The 26,031-nt window shown below is 32.3% G+C and overlaps 1 protein-coding gene across 1 annotated transcript in view; it reads right to left on the bottom strand.

The window, feature by feature from the left end:
* Positions 1–6,179: 6,179 nt before the first annotated feature.
* Positions 6,180–26,031, bottom strand: part of LOC141456754 (potassium channel subfamily K member 13-like) — a 55,414-nt gene continuing 35,562 nt past the window's right edge. Inside the window, exon 2 of the mRNA XM_074133015.1 lies at positions 6,180–9,209. Coding sequence (XP_073989116.1) covers positions 8,323–9,209 — 887 coding nt within the window. The 3' untranslated portion in view covers positions 6,180–8,322. The remainder of the gene's footprint in view (positions 9,210–26,031) is intronic.

Below are 26,031 nucleotides of genomic sequence, written 5' to 3' on the forward strand. Positions count from 1 at the left end.
TCATTCAGTTTCTAATAAATACATTTACTTATTACATTAAAATTAGTGAAATTAATTACATTATAACCCTTTTCTTAAAAATTATCTATCAGTATGCCAATGTAAATTTTATTCATAGAACTTTGTACTCAATCCTATTATATTTCCATTAAACCTCTTCAATTATTATAATATTCATTTATATATACTTTACACACACATAGTTCACGTGAGACTGAGAGATTGGAGACGAGGCACAAAGTAGATTATTGTGGTTCTGGATTCAATTTCCAGTCTAGGCCTAGGATTTTATTTAATGGTTTATAAAAAAATGTTTAGTAAAGAACGTTTGTTAATTGGCGCCGTCCACTCACTTAAATGAAGTAAAGCCAGCCTGAAAAAAATAGCTATTACTTTGCTTTTTGATCGTAATTAACATAATATAAGAACTGATTCTTGTCTACTTCTGATATCAATGACTTGTAATATATAGGAAGTATCAGATGTCAGCCAACATATCTAATCTGATCCCACAATTTTACTATTGGTTTTACTATTGAATTAGTGGACACTGATTGACCGGATTGTCGTTTTTAATTGTTCTACCTGTGCTACCTGGCGACTGAGCCTCCTCCTAGCACTGGGAAGAATAAGATGTTCTATTGGCGATACTTCCAGCTGTCTGTGGATTTGTGCATTCTTTATAAAACACGGTGCTACCAATGCGAAAACGCTCTTAATTCTGGAAAATTCGCAGCTTAATTCGTAGCAGTTTCACCAGCGCCGATGCATTTAGATCTGAGTGTATTGTTACAAGAGTCAAGGTTTCAAGGATGCCCGACGGCTTATTAGATAGAGGATATACAGATGTCTGAGAATTCGGTAGACCTGTCCTAATTTTAGTGTAACATGTGGAATCCAGGTAAGTCTCCATGTAATGTTTAGGTGTAACCAGAAACTATTACTATAAAATAATTGCTTTAAAGTCACAGGGCTTTTTTTAAATCTTTCAAGGAACTATTTGATCCTTTTCAATTATTGTCATATATCGCAGAGGCGCTACCTTTTGTTGGAAATGAGCTCTTGAAATTGTCTTCGTTCGATAAAAAAATAAAAAATATTATGATAAGTATAATAATACTTAGACTGAATAAAAAAACTTTTTAGATGTCGACTGTTTGATTAGGTTTTAGTTGAAAAGGTTATTACTAGATAGCAGTACGATGAGCTATTTATTTTCTCTAAGTTTTTTAAATCATTTTTTTTTAGAATTTAATTTGATTTTTACATTAGAAGAGTAAAAAGAATCAATTTATCACTTTACGGATACTTTAAGTAAAAGAAAAAATATTATTAATATTATGTTCTCATAACATAAAATTTTGCTGAAAATTAAACTATAGTATTGTGATTAAGGTAAAATATTAAGATTCTCAAAATAAATAAAAAAATATGAAAGAATATTTAAGCGTTGAATTATATCTACTAAATTTTATTTAGTTTTAAATAAAAGTTTTTGATGACCATATATCTGGTCCTTTCAAATTTAACCTTAACTATAATCTTTAACTATTTAACTTTAAAATAACTATTTATTATTATTATTATTTTTTTGAATGAATACATTTGGATAATTTTATTTTTATAGAAGTGATCTTCAGATTCTTCAGACTGTGGTTTAAAAGCTTACTAATTAATTAATAATTTTAATTTTATTTGAGGTAATACTAATCTCTAAAGAGAGCAGTTGAAGGAAAGCAAAAGTATTAGTTTTTTTTTTCTTACTTATTTTAAAAGGAAGTTTTTTTTTAGCAGATGGCGTCAAATATTAAAAATTTAGTATTTTTGCGATTTTTTTTTCGAATTTTGTATTCTATTTACCGATTTAATTACTTATAATTGAAGTTATATCATAGGAAAATTGATTTCAATGTTGTACCCAAGGGGGGTGATTGCAATTTAAGGCACCCTTTCTAAATTAGCATTTCAGTAAAAATTTACGGTTTCACAACTTTTACAGTATTAAGAAGCGTTAAAGCAAGGCTAGGTTTCAGAATTTGCATAAAATCTGACAACTGAAAATGCAACTTTATAGAATATTAATCTGCAAGTTTTGACATTTTCTGGAAAAGGCTTTAGAAATTTGCGTTAATCTTAGAGGGTTAACTTTTTATTGAAGGAAGAGAAAGGTCAAAGGCCAAAAATTAGATGATAGTTAATGATATAAGTGATGTGGGTCAGACAGCTGAATACCCGAAATTGGCGAATCGTGGCTTGCGGTGATGACGTTCCTTTCAAGACCTTATAATTAGGCTTACAAAGGCAACTTTTGTGTCCAGTTAAGAATAACTTATATGTTAAGAAGAAAAGTACCTCAAATTTTTGTTTTAGTATGTTACTGCCTTACAATATGGGTGGAAAAACAAATTGAAAATGTAAATTTGAAATTATTAATTCAAAAATAATACGACCCGAAGTAGTTTAGGTTTACATCCATTGTTTATCTATCTAATTTTTGGCCTCCCCCTTACTTTTCCTTCAAGACGGCGGTGTTGTCCAACCTCTGTTAAAAGCAGGTTCTATAGAATGTGGGTTGCCCAGTTCATAGAGTCTTTTAATATGGATACTTCCAATTCCTAGCCGATTTAATCATTTCCAATGAACCACAGCACTTAATTCTGAAAACTTGCATCTTAATTCGAACAGGGGCAAGTTTAAGTCAGTAATGGTCTAAGTATAGATGTATAAATGAGTCTTAGAGCAATTTTGTTTCAAAGATGTCCGTCAATTAGAAAATAGATGTACTAATTGAGAGTTTTGTAAGTCTGTCTTAATTTCAGTGTAACTTGCGGGTGCAGAGGTTAGCCGTGTGCCAAGTTTAGAATCATTATTTCTCAAAATTGATGCTTTATTGCTAAATAGTCCACAATTTGGCTTTTTCAAAATAGGAATGCAGTAGTTTTATTCTGCTTTCAACAAATTCTGGAAATCTTCTCGGTTTGTGGGAAAAAAATATTATGATATAAATGGTAGAGAAAATTTTTCTTTAGTATTCTATTTCCCAGTCTTCCTCTGTTTATTCTCAGCGACACCACCATCACTTTTTGAATATAGTACTTGATTTCATAAGTAAACTGTCAAAGTTTAACGGCTTTACTTTTCTGGAAATCACAATCAGTTTACTTCTAAAAAGAATTCAATCCTTTCAGACTTAATATAGTCAGACTAGTTATTCTTTAACTATGACTTGTCTTTAAATAGTTTATTTTACTTGATTCAATTCATTTACTACATATAATAAATAATCTTTCTAAAACTAGTGCAAAAACAAAAACATTTTTTTACTGTATTCTACGCTTTAAGTTTGTAGAGTTTGTTGATAAAAGAGCATTTTTATTTTCGTATGGTAAACTCAGATCTTTTATATGTCTAAAATTGTCGACAACATTTATCAGCTGATACAATAATAAACAAACAAAAATTCATAGCTTTCAATGTAAAAGAATGGGTGCTTGGTAAAGTTTTTACTGAAATAGTAGCTACAATTGTGTACTTGAACATCTAGTGTTTAAAAATTTGGTAAAAGATCGCTGGGTTACCTACCACTTGCTCTGTCCCCTTATATTTACCCCAAGAGGGGTCACTCTCTCAGGCGATGGCTGCGTAAGTGGCGAGGGGGCAGATTCTCTGTCGCCAGTTATTGTCCTTGGCAGACTTCCAGACATACTTCGTCCCATAGTTCTTCAACTCACCCCTTACTAGTAGATCACTTCACTAGTTTTTCGCTGTTTCTCTTTTCTATTTTTTCTCAAGGAGTAATCACAATGTAACTCTTTTGCACATTTTGTTTCCTATTTATTTTTATTAGGATTAACAATAGATTTCAAGATTTGTCTTGTGTTTTAATTAACCAATTAATTAATTGAAACTAAAGAATCTGAAAATGGTCTATCGGTGTGTTAAAAATTTAAATCTCTCTCTGTTCGCGACTGTTATTCCACTTAACATCAAAAGGGAATCCATTGACAAAGTTTTGGCCCAAATCGATTGGTCAATCATAAGTGAGCCGTACAAGATTATTTTCTTCTCTAGTTATTGCACTCTTTTAGAATTTAATTTAAAATTAAATAGTTCAATGTGAGTGATAATGGCCAGATTCGATTGTTGAAAGACAGCTTACTTGATCAGCTAATATTTTAATCTTAAAAGTAAACGTATATTATAAGTAAACCTAAAAAGTAAACAAATATTACTAAATAAAAATAAATACTTCCTGGTCATTTCAATTCTACACAAGCCGGCAATTATCTTAGTGTGTGCAGTATTGAGATAATCAATCAATCAATAATTCGTTTAGAAAAATTTAAAATTTTGATAAAAGACAGCACTGGTCAGATTAAAATGTGTTCAGCTAGTACTGGCTAGTAGGTTAGCTGGTATTTCCTAAATTTACTACAGAATTTTGGTGCATTAAAATGTAACGTTTGGAGAATATATTCTATACTAACTTAGTAAATGTTCGTACTCTTGTCATAGATTTCACTCCAGAACTCTGTGGTTAAAGATAAAACAAATTTCGTATTTATGTCTAAATTTATACTGCCTTACATTTTTTTTTTCTCTTTAAAGTAAACGAAATAGAAATAGATCCAGAAGAAATAGACGCGATAATATCATTACAGTCCGTTGCTATTAATTACCTACTTCTAGCTCTTTTTTGTCTAGTGCCCTGTACACCAAAATAAAACAAAGATTGCTGAGGAGTCTCCTTTTAATTCAAGATTGAATATACAATTATTTAATTTTAATTTTCCTTAGCGTAGCTTAGAAATTTCAAAAAAAATATCTTTATGGAAAGTACCAAAAAAAGATTTTACTGCAACTCCATTTATATAATTTAAAAAGCTTTAATTTTCTACAAAGTTGTGTCTTTTTACTCCTTTAATTAAATAATAAACTTTCAGGGAATGGATTAGCTGAGTGGTTAGCGTACACTGGATTCGAACGCGGTGATCCCTGGTTCGAATCCAGCTGCTAGCCCTTAGATTCACTCTTCCTAGGAGCTTCTTACAGCTCACTGGTGATGGACAGCGTCGTTTGTAATGAGAGAACTAGGTCTATAGTCTGGCATTGAACTGAAAAAAAACATCGGGCGCTTTAATAACCTCCAATAACCTCAGATGTTGACTTACCTTAAAATTGAAAATTTTAAAAAAGTGAAAAATAAACTTATTTATTGGTGAGAAAATGGATAGTAGCTGTAATATTGTAACTGTTTATAAATGTTACCTTCAATTATTTACTGCCTGTTGTGATATTGTTGAGATCTATTGCTCATAAAACTTACCATAAATTAAACTACAGTTTAATTTAATTTATCTACCTTCGTTTGGTGAATAAAGTACCTACAATACGGATTTGCAGGACAAGCTGTCAAATAATGTAGGCAATATTTTAACACCAGGTTGTTTCATCACATTTGCTATTCATCAATGTCCAATCGTCGTAAACAATTTTCATTACAGTTCTAAAATATCTGCAATATTTGATTGTAATCTGAGAGTTATTTGAATTTAATATTTGGAAACTTAAGATTTATTGCTATTAACTTCATTTTTGTAATTTAATAGAAGCAGTACCTATATTTTTATTTAATCTCCTTAGCAAAAAAAAAAGAAGATTTTAAAATGTTAAGTACAAGAGTTGATTAAACGACAAAAGGTGCACTATTCATCAAGTACCCCAAAATTTCATTTATACATCAGCTCGTAATTCAGCCAGTTTGAATAATTAAAAAAAGCTTTTGAGTTTTATTTATTTTATGTTATTGTCAAATAGAAATTGGTGCTTTTTTGTTTTTATTTTGTTAATAAAGTAGGATAACACTTTAGTAAATAAGTCTTACGTGATTGACTGGAGTGTAGAAGCTTTCCAAGACAATAAGTGATTTTCGATTCTGTTCAGTATCTAAAAATGACTTTCGTCTGTAAAACTGTAGTGTATTTATGTTTCGAATTGCTTTTTGGAGCTTCATAACGCAGTATATCATGTACAACAGTATAATTTAGTTTTCGAACTCAATCTGAAAATGATTTATGCTACCAATACCAAGCTTCATGTAGATACTTTTACTAAATTTTACATTTCCAGATTAAAGATCAGAATTACAGTAGGCAAAGGTCAATTAAATAAAAATCACATACAAATATTAACTTTTATTTATAATTACTAAGTTTTTCTTCTTTTCCGCACTAATCGTATGTTAAAAAAAGGTTTATTATCACCTAATCTGTGATGTCTTTTTACATAATTTAGCAATATAATTAAAATTTGTCTTAAAATATACAGTAATTTAATCCTTGGATATTATATATATATATATTTACTTAACTATTTACTTCATATTTGTAACAATATTGTCAAACAATGTACCTACTGACTTTTATTCACATCAGCCAATAGTTGAAGTGAACTAATCGATAAAGTTGGTGCATCTTTAAGAGAAGGCAGTACTAAACTTAAGAGTTGAGGCGCCGATTATGTAATATGCAAAAGATTTCAGTTTTTCATTCTTTTTTTACCAAAAAAGAAATAGTTAACTAAAAGATAAACTGTGATAAATTGGTTAATTCTATAAAATATTCACGAATTACTTAAAGGTGAGAATACTTCTCTTTCTCACATTTTATAGAAAATAATTTTTACTAAAGAACTTTTAGTTAGTTGAGGTTTCTTACACGATGCAAGTTTCATTTTTTATCCCAAATTTGAAACAGGTACTCTAAGGTATATTTCTCCATCGTTCATTGTGAAATTCCAGTATTTTTTGATTTCGCAAATTCGACTCAACTCTTAATTTAAATACTGCAAAAAATGTTAAATAAAACTCTCGCCAATGGTAAGCTATTTTTTTTCAATTTGTCGTAAAATAAGGGTTTTTTTAAATATATAATTCTGTTGTTTTACAGAGGTTATAGTCATTTCATTGATTCCTTAAAATTTGTACTAAAAGCAGTAAAGTTATTTTTATTAATGTAAATTTCTTTCCTTTGAAATGATTTCTTTCTTAAACAAAATGTGAGTTTATGATATGGAAAATTTTGTTGAATTAATTCTAAAATTGAAGCCAACATTCCCAGTTAATTGCAATAGGTTGGATCTTCTTCCGAAAAATATTTAAACAATTTTTTGGTATTTCTACTACACTGTTAGATTTTTTTGGAAAATAAATATGTTATGCCAAAATGACACCGTACCAAATGACAGACCTGTACTAGCAGGGTTATCCTTTTGCCAGAATAAAACTAAGCTGGCTAATAAGATAATACAATTGTATGGACGGCGTATGTGTTCTACGCTAAGTAATCTCAACCAAAATGGTGATAAATAAAAAAAAAGTTTGTACAGTAAGAGGTAGAATTTAAAAATATGAAGGAAAAATGAAATTAAAGGTAATCAACGATCTAAAGATATCAATCAAAGCAGTTTAGAATCGCAATAAAAAGGAAGTTCCTAGAGTTCAGGAGGGATATTTCTTTAAACTAAGTTAATAATTTAGGAACTAGAGTGCTGCTTTGAAGTAAACAGCTTTTAGGAACTACTGGAAACAGAAGCCCATCATCCCTTTGAAAATATTAATTAATAAAACTTAATTAGCGAATTTATTAGAAAGCAAGGGATAGAAATCTTATAAGCTTCATTCTCCTCGTTAAATGAGGTGTCAAGCATAATAAACTTTACAAACGTTTATGAAATCAGCATATTTGAAGGTTTTTTATGTCTAATTATTCTGCAAAAAACGCTGAAGCAAAGGTTTAATAATATTTAGCGGATGGATTAATTAATTTATTTAAAGTAATTTTTTAATATTAGTTTATTCTTTTTTACAACATGGCCACCTCAGAGGCAGTGCAATAAATAGTATCACTCTCTCCCAAAATAGTAAAGAAAAAAACTCCGATATCGTTCTTAAGAAAGTTTTAATTTGGTCTCGGCCATTTAGACAATTTGGGAAATTACCTTCGCATAATAACGCCAGGGATGAAGAAGGTCATCAATGGATGGAACTCTCTCAATGTAGGCCGCAGTATAGTTTTTATTTTTTCATTTATTTAAAAACATTTCAGGCCCAACTCTTTTTTCGGGAAATTTTCACTATAAAAGGTATACTTAATGTGTATATAAATTTTAGTTTTTTTACTGCAACATTGAACCCTCGGGAAACTAGTCCATTTTCTATTTTAGTACTAGCTCAATTTATCCTCCATAAAATCGTACTATTTAATCCCAATATTTTTTTTAAAAAAAATCTTTTACGAATTAGGAAAGAAAATTTGGACGATGTTATCGATTACTAGAATCTAATTTATGCGATATAATTGCCAACGGTCCAACCATACCCGGCCTAAATCGATCTTCATCTTGTTGATTACTATGATAACCTCTTTGTAACATGGCCGTTTCATACAATTGCTTTTGCATGACGGCTAGTGATACTTTATTCGCGCCTAGAAATTCCTTCATGGATATCTCGCCAGAAAGTCGTCGTCCGCTTGAATCAGTTGTTGATACACCAGAATCGGATTTTTTCCTAATTGTTTTTGGCAAAGCAAAACTAGAACGCCTTCTGGCTCTGTGCTGTATCTTTAGTGAATGTCTTCTCAACATTTTCGTAGCTTTATCAGAGGCACGGCCACAATGATGGCAATCCAGCCTTAGTAACATCCAGTTCATTGCTTGTTTTATAACTATGGATGTAACATTAAATAATGAATAAATAAAACAGCATCCTATAGTTACTAAAAGAAAATTACCAATTCTATACAGCACATAATTTGGATAATTTGTTTGCTGAGTGGCTACATAATCGCCAAAACCAATAGTTGAAAAAGATACAAAACAGAAATATAATGATTCAATAAATGTCCATCCTTCGTAAGTTGTATAAAGAAATGATGCGGCCAAAGCCACAGTTACCGAACCAACCACTAAGCAAAGTAAAACTAAATAAACGTTTGGTTTCCAATCATCTAGTGGATCTTCTTCATCCAATTCTTTACCAGCTTTCTTCAATTGCCTGACGTGTAGATGGCCTAACAATAATGCTAGTAAACTGATTAATCTTTCTAAGAATAGATTAAAGAATAGAATGCCGCCAGAACATCCTATAAAACCGTAGACTATAACAGCTACTTGACCAGATGGTGTCTGGGGAGTGCTACTCCCATAACCTGAAACAAAAGTGATGAAATTTGAATTAAGTTTAGTTTTTGAAATAAAAATTTAATCAGTCTCTTTCCACATATCAGAATGGGAAAGATTGGTACATTAATGCTACATAGTTGGTGCATTAATTTTAAACTAAGGTTTACTTATAAGTATAAATTATATAGAAGAAAAATCAGGTGAGAATAAGTACTAAATGTTTCTATATTTCCTCAATTTGAATGATAGAATGCTCTGAAAAATTAGCAGTATGCATTAAAAAAGGTACCTAAATTAATATTTACGTCTTGACAAAGAGCATCAAACTAAAGTTATAGCCTAACCTAATGGCGAGAATGCTAAGCAAATTACAGAAAGCTCCACAAACAAAAATGTTATTTTATTAAATCCAACAATAAACTAGCCTTTGTAAGCATATATTGGTAAATAATCATATTACTGTTACTTTAATTCGTTATTTTCCTCACAAAGATTAAAAAGCAGGCTTTAATTTGATCAATAGATTTAACACCCAAAGTGTTACGCAGATTGTAATTGAAATATTTAGCCACTAGGAGGTTGTAATTTAGCATATATATTTTTAGGTAAATCTCTGACGTAAGTCGTAAGAGTTGAATGAGAAACTTTAAGCCACTATTTTCACCTCCAAAATTAAACACATTTTCTTTATATTCAAGCCCCATCATCAATACGCCTTTTTACGGAATTCGCTTTCATTCAATAGTAAACATTTTAAATCAGTAACAAAACACCCACATCCAATGGCCTCCCAAGAATGTTGGGTCAACCTCTAGAGGACGATATTGATCTCTGATCAAAACCAATTTAGCGTTTTGTTTGAAATAAGGAAAATCTCTCAACGGGTTGGCTAAATCCTGCCAAGTTCAGTCATTAATTATTGCTTTTCTCCAATTCTCTTATTATTTGAAATGAATTATAACATTTATTTCGTGTGAATGTCTGAGGAATTCCAGTTCTAATATAATTTTTGAATCTTTTTTTAAAATTCTTTCTTTTAATAAGATTCTCTGATGGGTGTGTTGTAATTTTACTATACTATATAAATTAATTTTACTATTGTACTTTATAAATTAGATTTTGCACAATTATCTCGCAAGTTGCGATTGGAAACGTGCATTGGAAAATTGAATTATAATATTTTCTTAGAGAATGAGAGGTTATTTCAGTTTTAGGATTATTTATAAATGGAAACTTTGTGATTTCCAAAAGAATATTAACCAACCGATTGTTTGGTAATATTTACAACTATTGTAGAAATATCAATTGATTGAGCATAACTTAAATAATTTTACAACTTTAGTTCAGGTATCCGCAAAAGTTATGCAATTACTTTAGCTCCAGAGTTTTTCGATTTGTAAACATTTATTTAATGAGGCAAGAAAGGTAAAGGTTCACAATGAGAGCAAGCTTTACGCATGCTGGCAATTTAATGGTTTAGCGTGGAACTTTGGTTTGCTTTCCAGTACCAACTCAAGTTAGTTTAGATTGTTTTATTTTTTTCTCTCGGCGTTAACTTGACAACTATTTACTTAAAATGTACAAAAAATTGTAGAATCATTTTCGACAATTATTCTTATAAAGAACACATAGTCAGTTTTCTAAATCATGTACCGTATAATACTTTAGTTGTCTCAAATTATAAAATACTTGTTACGTTCAACTATTACACTTTTATTTCTAATTTTATCAAACAACCATTTGATAATCCGTGTAAATTTCAATTTTTAGTGTAACAGGATGTGGAGAAAAATAACTTTATTCTGCACGATTATAATACCTTCTCTACGCACAATTAATAATATTTTTCTAACTGAAATGTGAAAATTTATGAATAGAACTAGATTTTTTTGTTCGATTCAAAACTTTTTCTACACATAAAGTCTAAAAGTATAATTTTGTTTCTGATTTTCAAGAAATAATTGGACGTTATTTTTTTTCTTTGCTATTAGATATTTTTTCACCAAGTGAATGAAAATTTAAGTAATAAAAGATAACCTCCCAACAAGATCTTGTCAGTTGTACATTACTAATTAAGCTTACGTCAGGTGTGTGCAAGGTGTGTAAATGTCAACTTGATTAACGATATTTAATATTTCCAACACGTAGCAGAGTGGTTAACTTCAAGTTTTAAACAAGCACGTTAAATACAATATTGGATTAATACATGGTTTACCAAATTAACCTGAAGAATTATTATTATTTTGAATAAAAACTGTTTTACGGTTTTGGATTTTATCGTTTAAGAAGTTAGTTAAGTAAAGTTCATTACAAAGTAACTTTCTTTTAGCTGTAAAGGTTAAAAATCTTGGCACGATTACTTGAAAGAGACTATTGTGTTTCCAACATCTACGGGGCTTGTACTTGGCCGAGCTATTTGAACAGAACTGTTAAGATACTATTCCCTTCTTTAGTGACAAGTGTAATGACAAGTTGCTTACGTTCAGTAAATTTTCTGATGATTGTAGCATTGGATTTTGGTTCGTACATTTTGTGTAACAAAGAAATATTGTAAATGTGCAGATTTTTTTCCCCGAAAGTACCCATTTTGAGGTTCTATAAGGATGGAAAAATGGTTTTTACCAAATTAATCGGTTTGTGAGTGCGCGTATCCATGGTAACGCAAAAAACGATAAATCGCAGAAAGTCCAAATTAGATATTTCGCGTGGGTATCGTCAGGGAAAGCCACACTAAGGATTTTTCATTACTTTTTCTAGATTTTCCCGAACTCTTAGCTCTTAACTCTCCCGAAGATCTATAACTTTTGTTTAATAATTCCTCTAGAAAAATTGCTTTCAGGGAACAAGTAGCCTTCCCTGTAAAGTAGTGTTTCTTTGTAAGGAACGTTTTTCTAACTTTATAACGTTAGTTCTTACTAAATTTAAATAATAATTCAAATAAGTCATTAAATATTATTCAAATATTCACAGCTCGATAAAATTTATTGAAGAATATTCTTAGGAATCAAAACAGCAAGAAAAAGTCTAAAAAAAAGTTTTCATCTAAGATTTCTTTTTAACATTAAATATTGTAGGATTCTAAAAAAAAACACTTAAAGGAAAACTATCATTTTCGATTACCAGCCTCTGAACAGAGTCCTTTCGTTTTAGAAACAACAATGCGCACTGTACAGTGAGCTATAATGAATTTTTAGAAAGAGAAAATCTAAGGATCAGCAGCATCTTCGCCTGGGAAGCCACTACGCAAACAACTTACGAGAGTCGTTTGAAAAGTCCGTGCAAAAATAAAAACTACTTAATTTTTTGGGGTAAACCTTTTTTATTTTTCAACATAGTCTCCTTTTAAGCTTATACACTTCGTCCAACGCTGCTCTAGTTTGTTGATCCCTTCCGAATAATAGGATTTGTCCAAGTCTGAAAAATAGCCATTCGTTTCTGCAATCACCTCCTCGTTTGAATAAAATCTTTTTCCCGCCAGCCATTTCTTCATAGTGGGGAACAAATAGTAGTCCGAGGTAGCCAAGTCTAGAGAATAGGGGGGGATGTGAAACGAGTTGGAACCCTATTTCCATTAATTTTGTGACCACAACTGCTGAGGTGTGAGCTGGTGCGTTGTCGTGATGGAAAAGGACTTTTTTGTGGGCCAATCGTGGGCGTTTTTCTTGCAGCTCGGTTTTCAAACGGTCCAATAACGATATATAATATGCACCTGTAATAGTTTTACCCTTTTCCAGATAGTCGATGAGGATTATTCCTTGCGAATCCCAAAAGACAGTCGCCCATAATCTTTCCGGCCGAAGGAACGGTCTTCGCCTTTTTTGGCGCAGATTCCCCCGTGGTAACCCATTGTTTAGTTTGTTCTTTGGTCTCAGGAGTGTTGTGATGTATCCATGTTTCATCCACAGTTCTAATCGAAGGTGCAGAGTCTCCATAATGTTTATCAAGTTTCTCTTTAGTCTCCTGAGGCGTTTTGCCTTTCATAGTGTTTAATCAACACACGAAATTCTTTTTCGTCCATTTTTTGAAAATCACTCGACTTTCTCGATTCAAACGAATGCCAACCACAAAGAAATAGACCGATCTGGCTGAAACTTGGTGTGTGTTCTTCCAAGAGATGCTACTTACTAAACATAACCTCGATACGCGCCAGTGGTGCTATCTCTCTGACTTTGCACGGACTTTTCAAAAGACTCTCGTAGCTAATCCCTTTTCTACGTATATTATTATATTATTATAGTCTTTTATTTAACAAAATACAAAAAAATTACAAAAAAAAAAGCAAAAGTAAAGAAATAAAATTTAAATAAAAGACGTACACTTGGTCGAAACCATCAAAATGTAAATATAGATTATAAACAACGTAAACTAACTAAAATAAACTTTTTATCAAAATACTTAAACAGAAAATACTCTTTTATTACAAATATTCTTATTTTTATTCGTATGCCAAGAAAACTTTTAATTATTCTAGTAAATTATTTTTATTTTAATTTGTTATTTCCAAAAAAATTTATTTACAATTCTAAATCTTTAAACAATTGTTTAAAATCATCAAACAAACCTTGTGCCATTGTCTTCGTGTATAATATTATGATTCATCACATTGTGGTATTACTGATTATTACGATATTACCATGTTTTCTATGGATATTTAAATTTATTGTTTAATAAAGCCACTTTATTATTCGTTAAAAAATGATTATCAATTAATAATACATCATAATTATATAAACAGCGTACTTTACTTTATACATTCTTATAAAATAATAACGGTAGTATTTATTTTACTAATAAAGAACATTAATTTATTTTGACAAATTTTAGGTAGGAGAAGCAACGAAAATGGTAAACAACTTCGTCTTTAGATTCACATTTGATACTAATACATATTCGATCATTCATACAAATAATTAGACTGTATTATAGACAGAAAAGGTCATTACGACAGTCTGATCATCACATTCCTATAAAGTTATTTGTAAGAATAATTATTATTTGTATGGCTACGAAAGTTTACAATAATAGAAATTAGTAATAAAAAAAGAAGAATAGCTGCTTACATAAATGGTTACTTGAGTCGTTAAAGAAATGAGTAAAATTTCCATAACTACCAGAAAAGAAGCCGTACTAGAAATACTGGAACTCCTGCTTTCTACTTTTTATTTTCCAAGTTTCCTTTGCTTGGGGTTAACTAGATTTTCATAGCGCCATTTCCATGACAGTTTATGATCATCTTCCTCCGAACAACATTCCTTTTAAGAAAAATAGAAATGAAAGACAAATTTTCCAAGTAAGTGAACAAATTTGATTTTCCGCCTGAATTCTCTTATGTTAAACTTATCTTTGAAATGGAAATGACTTTATTTTATTTATTTTTTTTAAGAAATGAACGGAAATTATCTGAAGTAAACTCCTTAATAATTAGGGCTCCTAAATATTATAATTGTTCTCAAATAAACCATTTTTTTTTCTCATTATGTATTGATCGATATGATCAAAAAGGCTTTGATAATTTTATTATACAAACACGTTTCCATGTTCTCAGCTTCTGCAAACCGATTTCTTACTTCTAAAAGATGTATTCATTCAAGATTACGCCAAAACAATGAGTTTCTTTAGGAAATTTTCTCACAGTTTTGCCAAAAAAATAACAATCTTTAATATTATTTTAAGTCGAAAGTTCATCTAATTTTTTAGATTTTTTAGAAGGCATTTTAGAAGTAAGAATATTCCTTACAAAAATTTATCAAAAAAAAAAATTCAGGACAAAGTAAACTCAGGCAAACTGGCTATACGACTATTATCTCCTCTTCTCTCAAGTGACTCCAAAATGACTGTGACTAAGAAACTCCTCCTTTACAAAGTAGTCATTAGGCCGATGATTAGCAACATCAAAAAACTTCAGTTAACACAAATCAAATTTCTCAGACTCGCAACAGACTCTCCAAGACGCACTAGAATTGACTCATTCTACTGCGTCCATTATCCCCCGTACACTCCTATATCCAAAATCGTCTGCTCAAACTCCTTTCCATCCTAGACTGCCATCCTAATTTACGTACTCTGCCGCGACATAGCCTCCTACAGATCCTTCTATTCCCAACAGACACAGAAGACTAAAACATATCCTAACTCTAACTCTCTAGCTGCAGGTTTTTTCTCTCCTTTTTTCCCTACATTCCAATCCTCCTCACCTAACTTTTCTCTTACTTCACTTAGTTAAGAAGGTTGAAATGTTTTATACATTTACACTTCTATATTTATTTTATGTATATTGTATATATTTATCATAATAAATATTTATTCTTATTCTATCAAAAAAAAAGTTGAAGACCAAAATGTAACGGAATTTAAAAGTTTAAAGAAAATAACTGAAGTAATCAATTAGGGAAAGTGAAAGAAGTTAATAATTCATTCAGTAAAATGGTGCTTCACGAAAACTCGGAATTTAGCCACAAATTTTACCCTTCTTTTTGAAAGACAACCGCTTTTCTTGAACGGTCTTTAATGGGATTTTCCGGAAAGAATTGTTTCAAATATTAGTTATAGATCACTATGAGTACAAAGTGTACACTCCAGTAAACAAGTTACTTCTAAACGGATATTCCTGATGCAAACTCAAATCTGAAATTTGTAACTACCGTAATTCGACTCTTATAAGTACGAGGGTCGTTTGAAAAGTCCGGGCAAAGTCAGAGAGATAGCACCACTGGCGCGTATCGAGATTATGTTTAGTTAGTAGCATCTCTTGGAAGAACACACACCAAGTTTCAGCCAGATCGGTCTATTTCTTTGTGTTTGGCATTCGTTTGAATCGTGGAAGACGAGTGATTTTCAAAAAATGGACGAAAAAGAATTTCGTGTATTGATTAAACACTATGAAAGGCAAAACGCCTCAGGAGACTAAAGAGAAACTTGATAAACATTATGGAGACTCTGCACCTTCGATTAGAACTGTGGATGAAACATGGATACATCACAACACTCCTGAGACCAAAGAACAAACTAAACAATGGGTTACCACGGGGGAATCTGCGCCAAAAAAGGCGAAGACCGTTCCTTCGGCCGGAAAGATTATGGGCGACTGTCTTTTGGGATTCGCAAGGAATAATCCTCATCGACTATCTGGAAAAGGGTAAAACTATTACAGGTGCATATTATATATCGTTATTGGACCGTTTGAAAACCGAGCTGCAAGAAAAACGCCCACGATTGGCCCACAAAAAAGTCCTTTTCCATCACGACAACGCACCAGCTCACACCTCAGCAGTTGTGGTCACAAAATTAATGGAAATAGGGTTCCAACTCGTTTCACATCCCCCCTATTCTCCAGACTTGGCTCCCTCGGACTACTATTTGTTCCCCAATATGAAGAAATGGCTGGCGGGAAAAAAGATTTTATTCAAACGAGGAGGTGATTGCAGAAACGAATGGCTATTTTTCAGAATTGGACAAATCCTATTATTCGGAAGGGATTAAAAACTAGAGCAGCGTTGGACGAAGTGTATAAGCCTAAAAGGAGACTATGTTGAAAAATAAAAAAGGTTTACCCCAAAAAATTAAGTAGTTTTTATTTTTGCACGGACTTTTCAAACGACCCTCGTATAAGCAAAAATTAAGTAAATAATTTAACAAAATAAACGGACACAAAAGTTTTTTTATAAGATGTCGTTTAATTTAATATTCATTTATAAAATTAAATTCCAATCTGAACTAAAAATGAAAAGGAAATTCCTTCTGTCATATAATATATATAGGGTCCTATCTTAGTTTACTTTACAAAAGTTTTGTGTTGGTTGGCCGAAGTATTTAAACTAGTTGGTATTTTCAGTGTAAAGGATGTTTTAGAAAATTTCTGGTAAATTATGTAGCATTAAATTACAAAATTGTATTTGACAAACTCTGCTAGAACTTTAATATTTTTAAAGCTTTAGCCGGCATTTAAAGTATTGCCAGCAATATAAAGGCTGAGAGCGCTGTTAATTGAGGTATTCCGTAATGAGATTATTAAAAGACTAGATCACTCTTATTACTAGAAAGGTAAAGGAGAAATGGAGTCTGAGATGGTACTCTATCACTTGATAATGAATTAAGAGCAATTAAAAGCGATGTCAACAGATGGAGCCCATCTTTTCTGGAACTAAGTCTGTCAGGGGCCCTGAAAAATAAACATCAATAAAGAAAGATACTATAAATAGGAAAAGGTTATAAGATCTATTGCTCTGTTATGTTCAAAGGAAATTCAAATTGTAAGAGTTATTTCTTGTAAGAAAGGTAAGGGAAAGCAAAATTTAGAAGACTCAGGAACTGGTTTCTTGAGGTCACCACTAAATTGTAGTTGTACCACTGTCTAAGCTGGCGAGGATAAGAGAGCTTATCTTAATAGCTTGTAGACAGAAAACAAATCTAAATTATTTTACAGGAAAGGAAGAAATCTCATTTAGTGGGTTAAATTTTAATAATCTTTCTCTAGTTAATAAGTACAAAATATTTTAAAGAAAAAGAAAGCGCTTTTAGCAGTTCTGCGTATTCAAGTTTTGTTGTACGAATGTTAGAGCTAAGGAAACTAGAATAAGGAACAGTAAAGTACTATTTGGTAGTGAAGGTTTACATGTATTTTGTGCTTTAATACGCCACAACCAATACAGCGAAAGCGGCCAAACTCTGCTTTATAGTAGTTAAAGGCATACTTCATCTCAGTTACACTCGCTTCCACATGATAACATCACTTTTTTCCCCAACAAATATATGGCTCCTGAGAGCCACATAAATTTAGTACATAGATATCAATAAATAGAAACAGGCTATAGCTGTAATTTTATTTTACTTTTGATTTACAGATATTCTTTAATTAAAAACTAAATAACAAAACTACAGGGTGATTTAAAACGCACCAATCGCTAATATTTTTTTAGAAAATCGAAATTTCGAAAAAACCCACGAAGTAAACTACGTTTTTCTTTGGTCTAGTTTTCAAATTTGATGCTGCATCTTCATTTTTGGCGGAATAACGGCCAAAAACCCGATTAGGGTTTCATAAGGACCACTAATTTTGAAAATGATTAAGAAAACTACATAACAAACTGTGAAAAATGACGTTAATTTCGTTTCGATATCCCTAATATTAGTTGAGATATTTAAGATCAAAGTTACAATTTTATCTATTCGTGATCGGTTTTCGATATTAATTTTCCACCAGAAATACACGTTTTTGGAGGTCCTCTGACTGCGAAAAATGTTATTTGTGACGCAAAGTAAAAAAATAATAATAATTGAAGATTTTAAAGAATGTAGAGTAATGTAATGGTTGTAGGAGAATCTGGATAAATTTGTTCTATCATCAAATAAAAGCAACCATCACACATTTTAATGTATCCCGTATGCAAGATTTCTTGACCTATGATTACGGTAAGATTATCATTTTTCACAGTTTTTTATCTAGTTTTCATAATCATTCTCAAAACCAGTGGTCCTTATGAAACCTCAATTAGGTTTTTACCCGTAACTCCGTCAAAAATGAAGATACAGCATCGGGGGTGGAAAAATTGAAAACTAGATAAAAAAAATAACATATAGTTTACCTACTTAGTGGGTTTTTTTCGAAATTCCGCTTTCCCAAAAAGTTATTAGCGATTGGTGCGTTTTAAATGGATCACCCTAATCTGGAACAGACTTTGTTTTTTTTTTGCGATAACAACAAAGGGTGCGTTCCACTTGGCGACCACAACGACCAAAACATACTTTCAGGCGTTCCACTTGGCGACCGCGGTCGTTGTGGTCGTGGCGAAAACGTCACTAATGACGTCATTATTTTCGCCCACACAACGACCACAACGCCCCATCTATAGAGCTGGGTCGAAGTGGGCGTTCAGAGTTGGCGCAATTTTTAAAACAAAATATGGCGACCGAAAAAATTATCTCATGTAAATGAAAGTATTATTTCATGTAAATAATAGAATGTGTTTCTCGAAAGTCTACAAAAAATAAATAAATAAATAATTACTTATCCCTTTACACACTAAATCACTGAATAACACAAAATCATTTACCTGAAATAACTTTTAAATTCTTCATTTGAATAAAGATCAATTACTCTGATAGCTAATAATACGTGGCCTAAGTTTTCGCTTTTTATCATTGCGATTTTGTAAAATTACATTCGACTCTAATCGGAACTAGATAAAGAACTTTCTAAAGCATTATTAATAAATATCCAACTGTTGCCACAAGACATTTTAATTTTATTTAAACGTAAATTTTATAAATACTCCACTAAAATGTAATATAAAAAATTGAATTATATATATTCTTTTAATATAAGTCAACTTTACCAATAATTAATAAAGTTTATTATAACTGCTTATAAATGGGGTTTAAATTAAAAAATAACCTCTTCAAGCTTCTAACTTATTTTCGAGGCCGCCATATGCAATGTTTACATGAACGGTTAAAACGCCCACAGTCCGTTCCACTTGGGTTTTCGATCGCAACGCCCACAAGCAAGTGGAACGGCCAAAATCGCGGTCGTGGTCGTGGTCGTTGTGGTCGCCAAGTGGAACGCACCCTACTTCCCCACTCCGAGTGTGTTGCGAACATTATATTTTATCCAATATAATTATATAAAGCAATAAATGCATTCACTCAATAAACGAATTAGAAAATAAACAAATAGTTTTGACAAAAATATTTCACTAATTTCTTCACTAAAAGATTAAATTTGGTTTGCTAATTAGAGTTTACCCATCGTGCGATAAAAATTGAATTTGCGTAAAGTATTCCATTATCTGTATTCTGGTGGACACAACAAAAGAAACTGGGAAGGCCAGGCACCCAGAGGTATGGCTACTGAGCGAGACCATTGTTTTTGGCTGCGCTTACTCCATTTATTGTCAGATTTATTGGCAAAGTCCCTCCATTTGTTGTGTATTGCTGGAGTTCTCTGGAAAGAAAGGTCATGATGAGAGAATGGATGGATACATATCCTCTACTCCACATCCTCTCCTTTTCGAATTCTGTTTCTCTTAAGAGAACGCATGTATGTATTTGTGTTTCTAAAAAAGAAACTAATTAAATAGTGTGTATTTCAGCTATTGCCCAAGAAGGGAAATCAATTATCAAACCATGATTATTTGAATTTATTAGGAACTCAGACAAATGGTCTAATTTAATTGTCTGCACTACTCATTAAATCACTCTGTTGCTAAAACTTTGGTCAAGTAGAATCTTAATTATCTACCCCCTTAGCTCGGATAAGAAGGAATACATGCCTTTAGTGCTTTATATATTTTCTTCCTGGTTCACTAACTATTAACTAGACTCTGTTTCTACTTTCTATAGTATTTACTCGTACACCGACCTATAATATATTGGCATCTTATATTAAGTTTTCATGCGCTTTAAATCAAGTAATTAATTTGAAGGGAAGCTTTTAAGACACACATTCCTTAAAAAGCTTTTTCAAAGAGCAATTTTATTTTAACGAATCACAAATAAAAATGATAAATGTTTCGGAGGCGGAGGGAATAATATGTAGTTAAAAGGAAATAGTAGATATGTTTCCTCAATTTAATTTTACTACATCTGTTTAAGGCAGAGGTATGTAGTATATTGTTTATAAGTCTGGGTTTTTATTTATTCTAGTTTTTACCCATTATTGAGTTGAGGGAAGATGGCTCATTTTGCAGATTAAAATTATAAACCAATTTTTATTTAAATGTATAATAATAATTATGTGCTTTATTTATTAATATTTTTTTTTTAATTTATCACACAATTTAATCATAAAAAGTAGCACTTACTGCATGGATCCTGAAGTCCGTCAGTATTTAAATGAATAAAGATTACCTATAAGACTCTGATAAGAATGCTGTGTAAGCAGTTTTGCATTTGTTCGTTTCAAACCGCACTGTGGGATCCTTGATGTACGCTTTTTACTGTTATTTTTTTCGTCCTTATGTCCGCAAATCTTGCGGAACCATAAAATCTGTCATTGTTACAGTTTCACTTTTTAAAGATGTCGTGCTTTGCCGTATTATGCTTTCTGATCACAAGGAGCACCAATATTAGGAGAGTTTCCGAGCACATAAGCTGGCTAAAATGAGCCTTTTGATGAGCATCATAAACTTTATGACCCTATCCTAAACCGTTTTTATAATGCCCAAAACTAAATTCACTAAGAAAAAATGTCCACTTTAAGGACTTAAAGTTATAGGACTACAAGTACGAATTGAGGGCGTACGAAATGTCACACAATGAAGAACTCCTATAAATAATGTAATTATTAATTCATGGCTATCTTGTTTTACAATAACAAGCTTTGGTTCACATTTGTTTTTAACAGATAGCAGCACTTGTCAATGTAGCACCTAGGCAGCTCTAATCTGTACGGTTCTGTCAACCTTGTAAATATCAGATTTTGGAAGAGATAGAACCACCTTTTAATGTCCATGATATTGAAAATTATGGCAAAAAATTGTGTGAGTGAGGGGTTGCTATTTATATTCTTGGAATAACTAGACCATTCTTTATCAATGCCATAATTAAGGGAATACGTTGTTTACTGACCAATTATTTTCTTGCACAACTGCAGGCTACAGGACCATCATAATCGTGCATGAAAAATGGAGCTGGTTCCTTAAACTTCAAACATTGTTCTGCGGATTCCTGCCAGACATTTCGAGCTCCGTGTGATGTCCAACAGGTATCTAGAAAGTTTTAATGGCGTTTTCAATCTGGCCACTATACTGAGCCAATATTAATCCTTATGATTTTCTCTTTTAGCAATATCTAAATGAGAAAGTCTACCTCATGAAACTAGCAAATTTTATGCAACTTTGAGCAGCCAACTTGAATTTTTTCCCGAGAATTGACTGAGAATAAGGGTCCTAATAAAAAATATTGTACACATTTAAGTACTACATTCCAGTGAGTTTATTTTTTAAAAAAAGTGCGTCAACAAGGAGAAAACAACTCAAAAAATCGGTACCTTCTGTTCCGGGTTTTGTTTCAAATTCTTAATTCTTCAAAACATTTACTGTTATCATTCCTCCATAATATACGAAGTAAATTACCTCACATTATAGTGATGTATTTTACAGGGCAACTTAAACAACCGCTTTTTCATAATTGAAATAATAATAGGAGAAAAGAGTAAATAATCAGACATAATATCTTATATTAGAGTGCAATCACGATGGGAGATCTCTTTCTAACTAGTCCATCACGTTGTAGAAATTGATCTAGTTGGTAAATAAATGTCAAGGGCACGTAAACGATGATAGCTAAGTGCAACAATGTTCCAATATTGTCCTCCTTAGAAAGGAAATTGAACATTCCGACCTAGTGAACATTTAGAATGATAGTAGTTTTACAGTGCCTCTGGTATTATGCCGCCCTAAATGGATTTGTAATGACTCCAGCTACAGAAACGCCAATCTTTATTTATTTTTTCTCTCCTCCTTTTATTCCCACATAACACAGTCTCTAATAAGGGTAATTTTTATTTACCCTTTTTTCAGGAAAACATTAAATAAATGGATTATTTTATTTATTTACTGGTGTGGAGTTATTCTTAATTAACATTGCTGGCGCAAACTAATGCGAGATTTCTCCATTAAGCTAACTGAGGAGAGTCCAAGCTAACTAGTGTTCTGTAATCAGAATAGGCTATTAAAACAGTGGAAGACTATGGGGTGTGGCTATTAAATAACGAGACTATTGCTATAAAACATTTTATTTTAAATTTATACATATTTAGTTATTATCACCTTCAATATACACCACTCCCCTATCCCTACCAACGCTCCATGCGAATTTACCATTGTTCGAAACAGTGCTGGAAGTCTTTTTCTGTGAGCTCCTGCATGACGCGTGCCGCTTTTTCTTTCACAGCTTCAACGGACTGAAATCGTGTTCCTTTTTATGCAGATTTGACTTTTGGGGAACAGATAAAAGTCACATGGAGCCAGGTCAGGCGAATTAGGCGGTTGGCCTAAAACTGGGATGTTGTACATATGCTAGAAATACAGTGACAGACAATGCAGTGTGAGCCGGCGCGTTGTCTTGATGGAGAACCCGTGAATTGTTCTTCCACAACTCGGGTCGTTTTTTTCCTTGCTCTTTCACAGAGTTGAGCAAGCACTGCACGGTAGTAATGTTGATTAATTATAATCGATATTTTCATCCGTTTTGGACGTGGAAGGGCGACCCGGGTGGTCAACATCTCCGACGTCTTCTCGGCTATCTTGGAAACGCTTGAACCACTCAAAAACTTGCGCACGTGATAAACATTCATCGCCATAAACTTCTTTTAATAAAAGATAAGTTTCAGTAGCGGTTTTATCCGTCAAAAGGAAAAGTAAATGAGATTATTTCACTTCCAGATGTAATTCAATTATGGCTGCGCTCGCTTTTTCCCTCAGATAGCGGGAAACTTAATCAGTGAGGACAAGAAAAACCGCCAAAAGACAAATTTCAAATAAAAATCACAATAATTTAAAGAAATTATTGCTTAAATAACCTCAAAACCTATTTATCTGGTTAGTTTAGTTTAGGCAGCTGTTTTTGAACCTGAGGTATCTTTAAAATCACATCTTCCACATACGAAATTTCAAATACTCGTATACTTGCGCAGACCATTTTGTTTTTCTCCACAAAAAAAAGTATTTTCAAAAACTGCTCACATTGAACAATGTAGAATACAGAACACAGGTGGAAAGTTGGTATTAATTATAAAATTCACCGTTTATTCAAAAATATTTAATTTGGTAAATATAATGGCAGTATAATCTAGAGAATATTCGCCCTGGGCTAATGGAAAGGAGGGTGAACTTGTTAGAGGATGATTTGCAGCGCACAGACCGTTGGGAAGCCTTACGTCACGCCGACATGTTGTCGCCTTTCCTCTGAGGACACCGTATCTCATGTCTTTCTATATCCAGGCCACAACATAAATTACACATTCTGTTGCAATTCGTATGAAATCATTTCCATTCATTATTTACAACCAGCTTCATTTACAAAAATCTAGCTTTTTACTGTTGGCGTTAACACTTTGGGTGCTGTTGGGGGGGGTCATTGTATCGACCTTGGTTTGTTTTTCCATCAAACGATACAAGAAAATGTAATTTCATTAATTGGTCGTTCTTACAATATATCTTCTAAAAGTTTTTAATTGTTGCAAGAAACTAAATTTTCTTTTGAAAGATATTATTGGTTCAACTTTACAGACAAATCTAGAGTTCTTCTTCAAGATCTGGGGAAGAAAGAGTTATGGTGTTAAGTGATGCGGAAGATCGTCTGTTTAAAAAAACCTACAAAACTCACCAATCATTTATCCAAGAAAGAATTATTGCAATTTTTAATTAGGTTATTGTTAGCTCCTCTTAGAGCTGTGGGGTTCAACCAAAACGCACAAATCTCCAAAGGATTCAATCTCCTTCAATCTAAAATACTTCGTACTATTGTACAAGCTCCATTTTATGTCTTCAACCTGACTATAAACACTGACCTTAACATTTCTTTTGTCACACAAGTTGCTAAAACAAGATAGAGAAAACTCTACTTCAGCCTGCAATCTCATATCAATCCTCTAGCTCAAAATCTTTCTTCTAGAACTCTTCCTGACAACCCGACAATACGCCTTAAGAAACAGTGGCCTCGTGATCTCATCTCAAGTGAAGAGAGAGACTAATAGCCTAATGTTTTGGAGTGTTACTGCTGGGTAACTTCTCCACTCGTTTTTATCTACCATTCACTTCTATCACTGTTACTTATAGCGCCAACGAGCTGATTGTAGCAAAAATAAAGGCCAAAAAAAAGCTCCTCTTAATATGTTCTCACTCTTAATACCAATTTAAAGGAGAATTCTAAATATCTTACTCTCGCTGAAACCTACTAGAATAAATCTTATTAAATGTAAATGTTTTTCTCTGAAAAATAATCAAATTCGTTTGAGTCGGCTTTGCGTGACTAAAAATTTGACAAGGCGACAATCTTCCCTCCACGAGATAGATACAATATACAGCGAAAAATTAAAACCAAGAAATCCGTCTAATATTGTCGCTAATTGAATTATATTATTGAATGTTCTAAGCTAAAAATAGTTATTAGTGTCCTAATTACAAGTTAATATTAATGAAATCATTTCTGACTATTTTGAAAAAAGACTAACTTAGCCAATTATTTAGAGCTAATGATTGAAAATAACTTTGTTAGTCTTATTAAGAGAAAAGGATGCAACGAAGAGAGCTAATTAGGCGAGGAGATGAAGAGGTCAATGGAGAAGTGGCTGCAGTCTTCTTTTCCCCCTGGTTGGGTTCATTGCTAGTCCCAGCCTAATAAACTTATCCACCATTACTTGTTCTTCAACTTTACAAGAAATAAAAAAGATTCTACATCAAATTTTAAATATTGAGTCTTTCTCACTTACTATCTGGTTCGACAGTCCTAAAGTTGGACCTGGACCTCCTCAACAAGTTTTCCCCATTCATCCCGGTCTACGGCCTTGAGGCGCCATCTTCTTACTCCAACCCGACGAAGGTCTTCTTCCACATCATCCAGCCATTTTAGTCGAGGGCGCCCTCGAATTCTTCTGCCTACTGGGTTTTCTCTACACGTGTCCCAACCATCGCAATCACCCCTTCTTTATTTGGGTGACTATGTCTGGTTCTCCAAACAATTCCATCAATTCAAGGTGATGACTTTCTGATTTTCCAGTCGCCATTCTTGCACTTCGGGCCAAATACCTTTCTCTTTTTTTTTTTTTTTTTTTTTTTTTTTTTTTTTTTTTTTTTTTAGCACTACACCCCTTGAAGAGCCCTGGCCTCTACAGTAATTTTCCTCCATTCC

The sequence above is a fragment of the Rhodnius prolixus genome, unplaced genomic scaffold (genome assembly GCF_049639745.1).
Source record: "Rhodnius prolixus isolate KJV_2025 unplaced genomic scaffold, Rpr scaffold_10, whole genome shotgun sequence".
NCBI classification, from domain to species: domain Eukaryota; kingdom Metazoa; phylum Arthropoda; class Insecta; order Hemiptera; family Reduviidae; genus Rhodnius; species Rhodnius prolixus.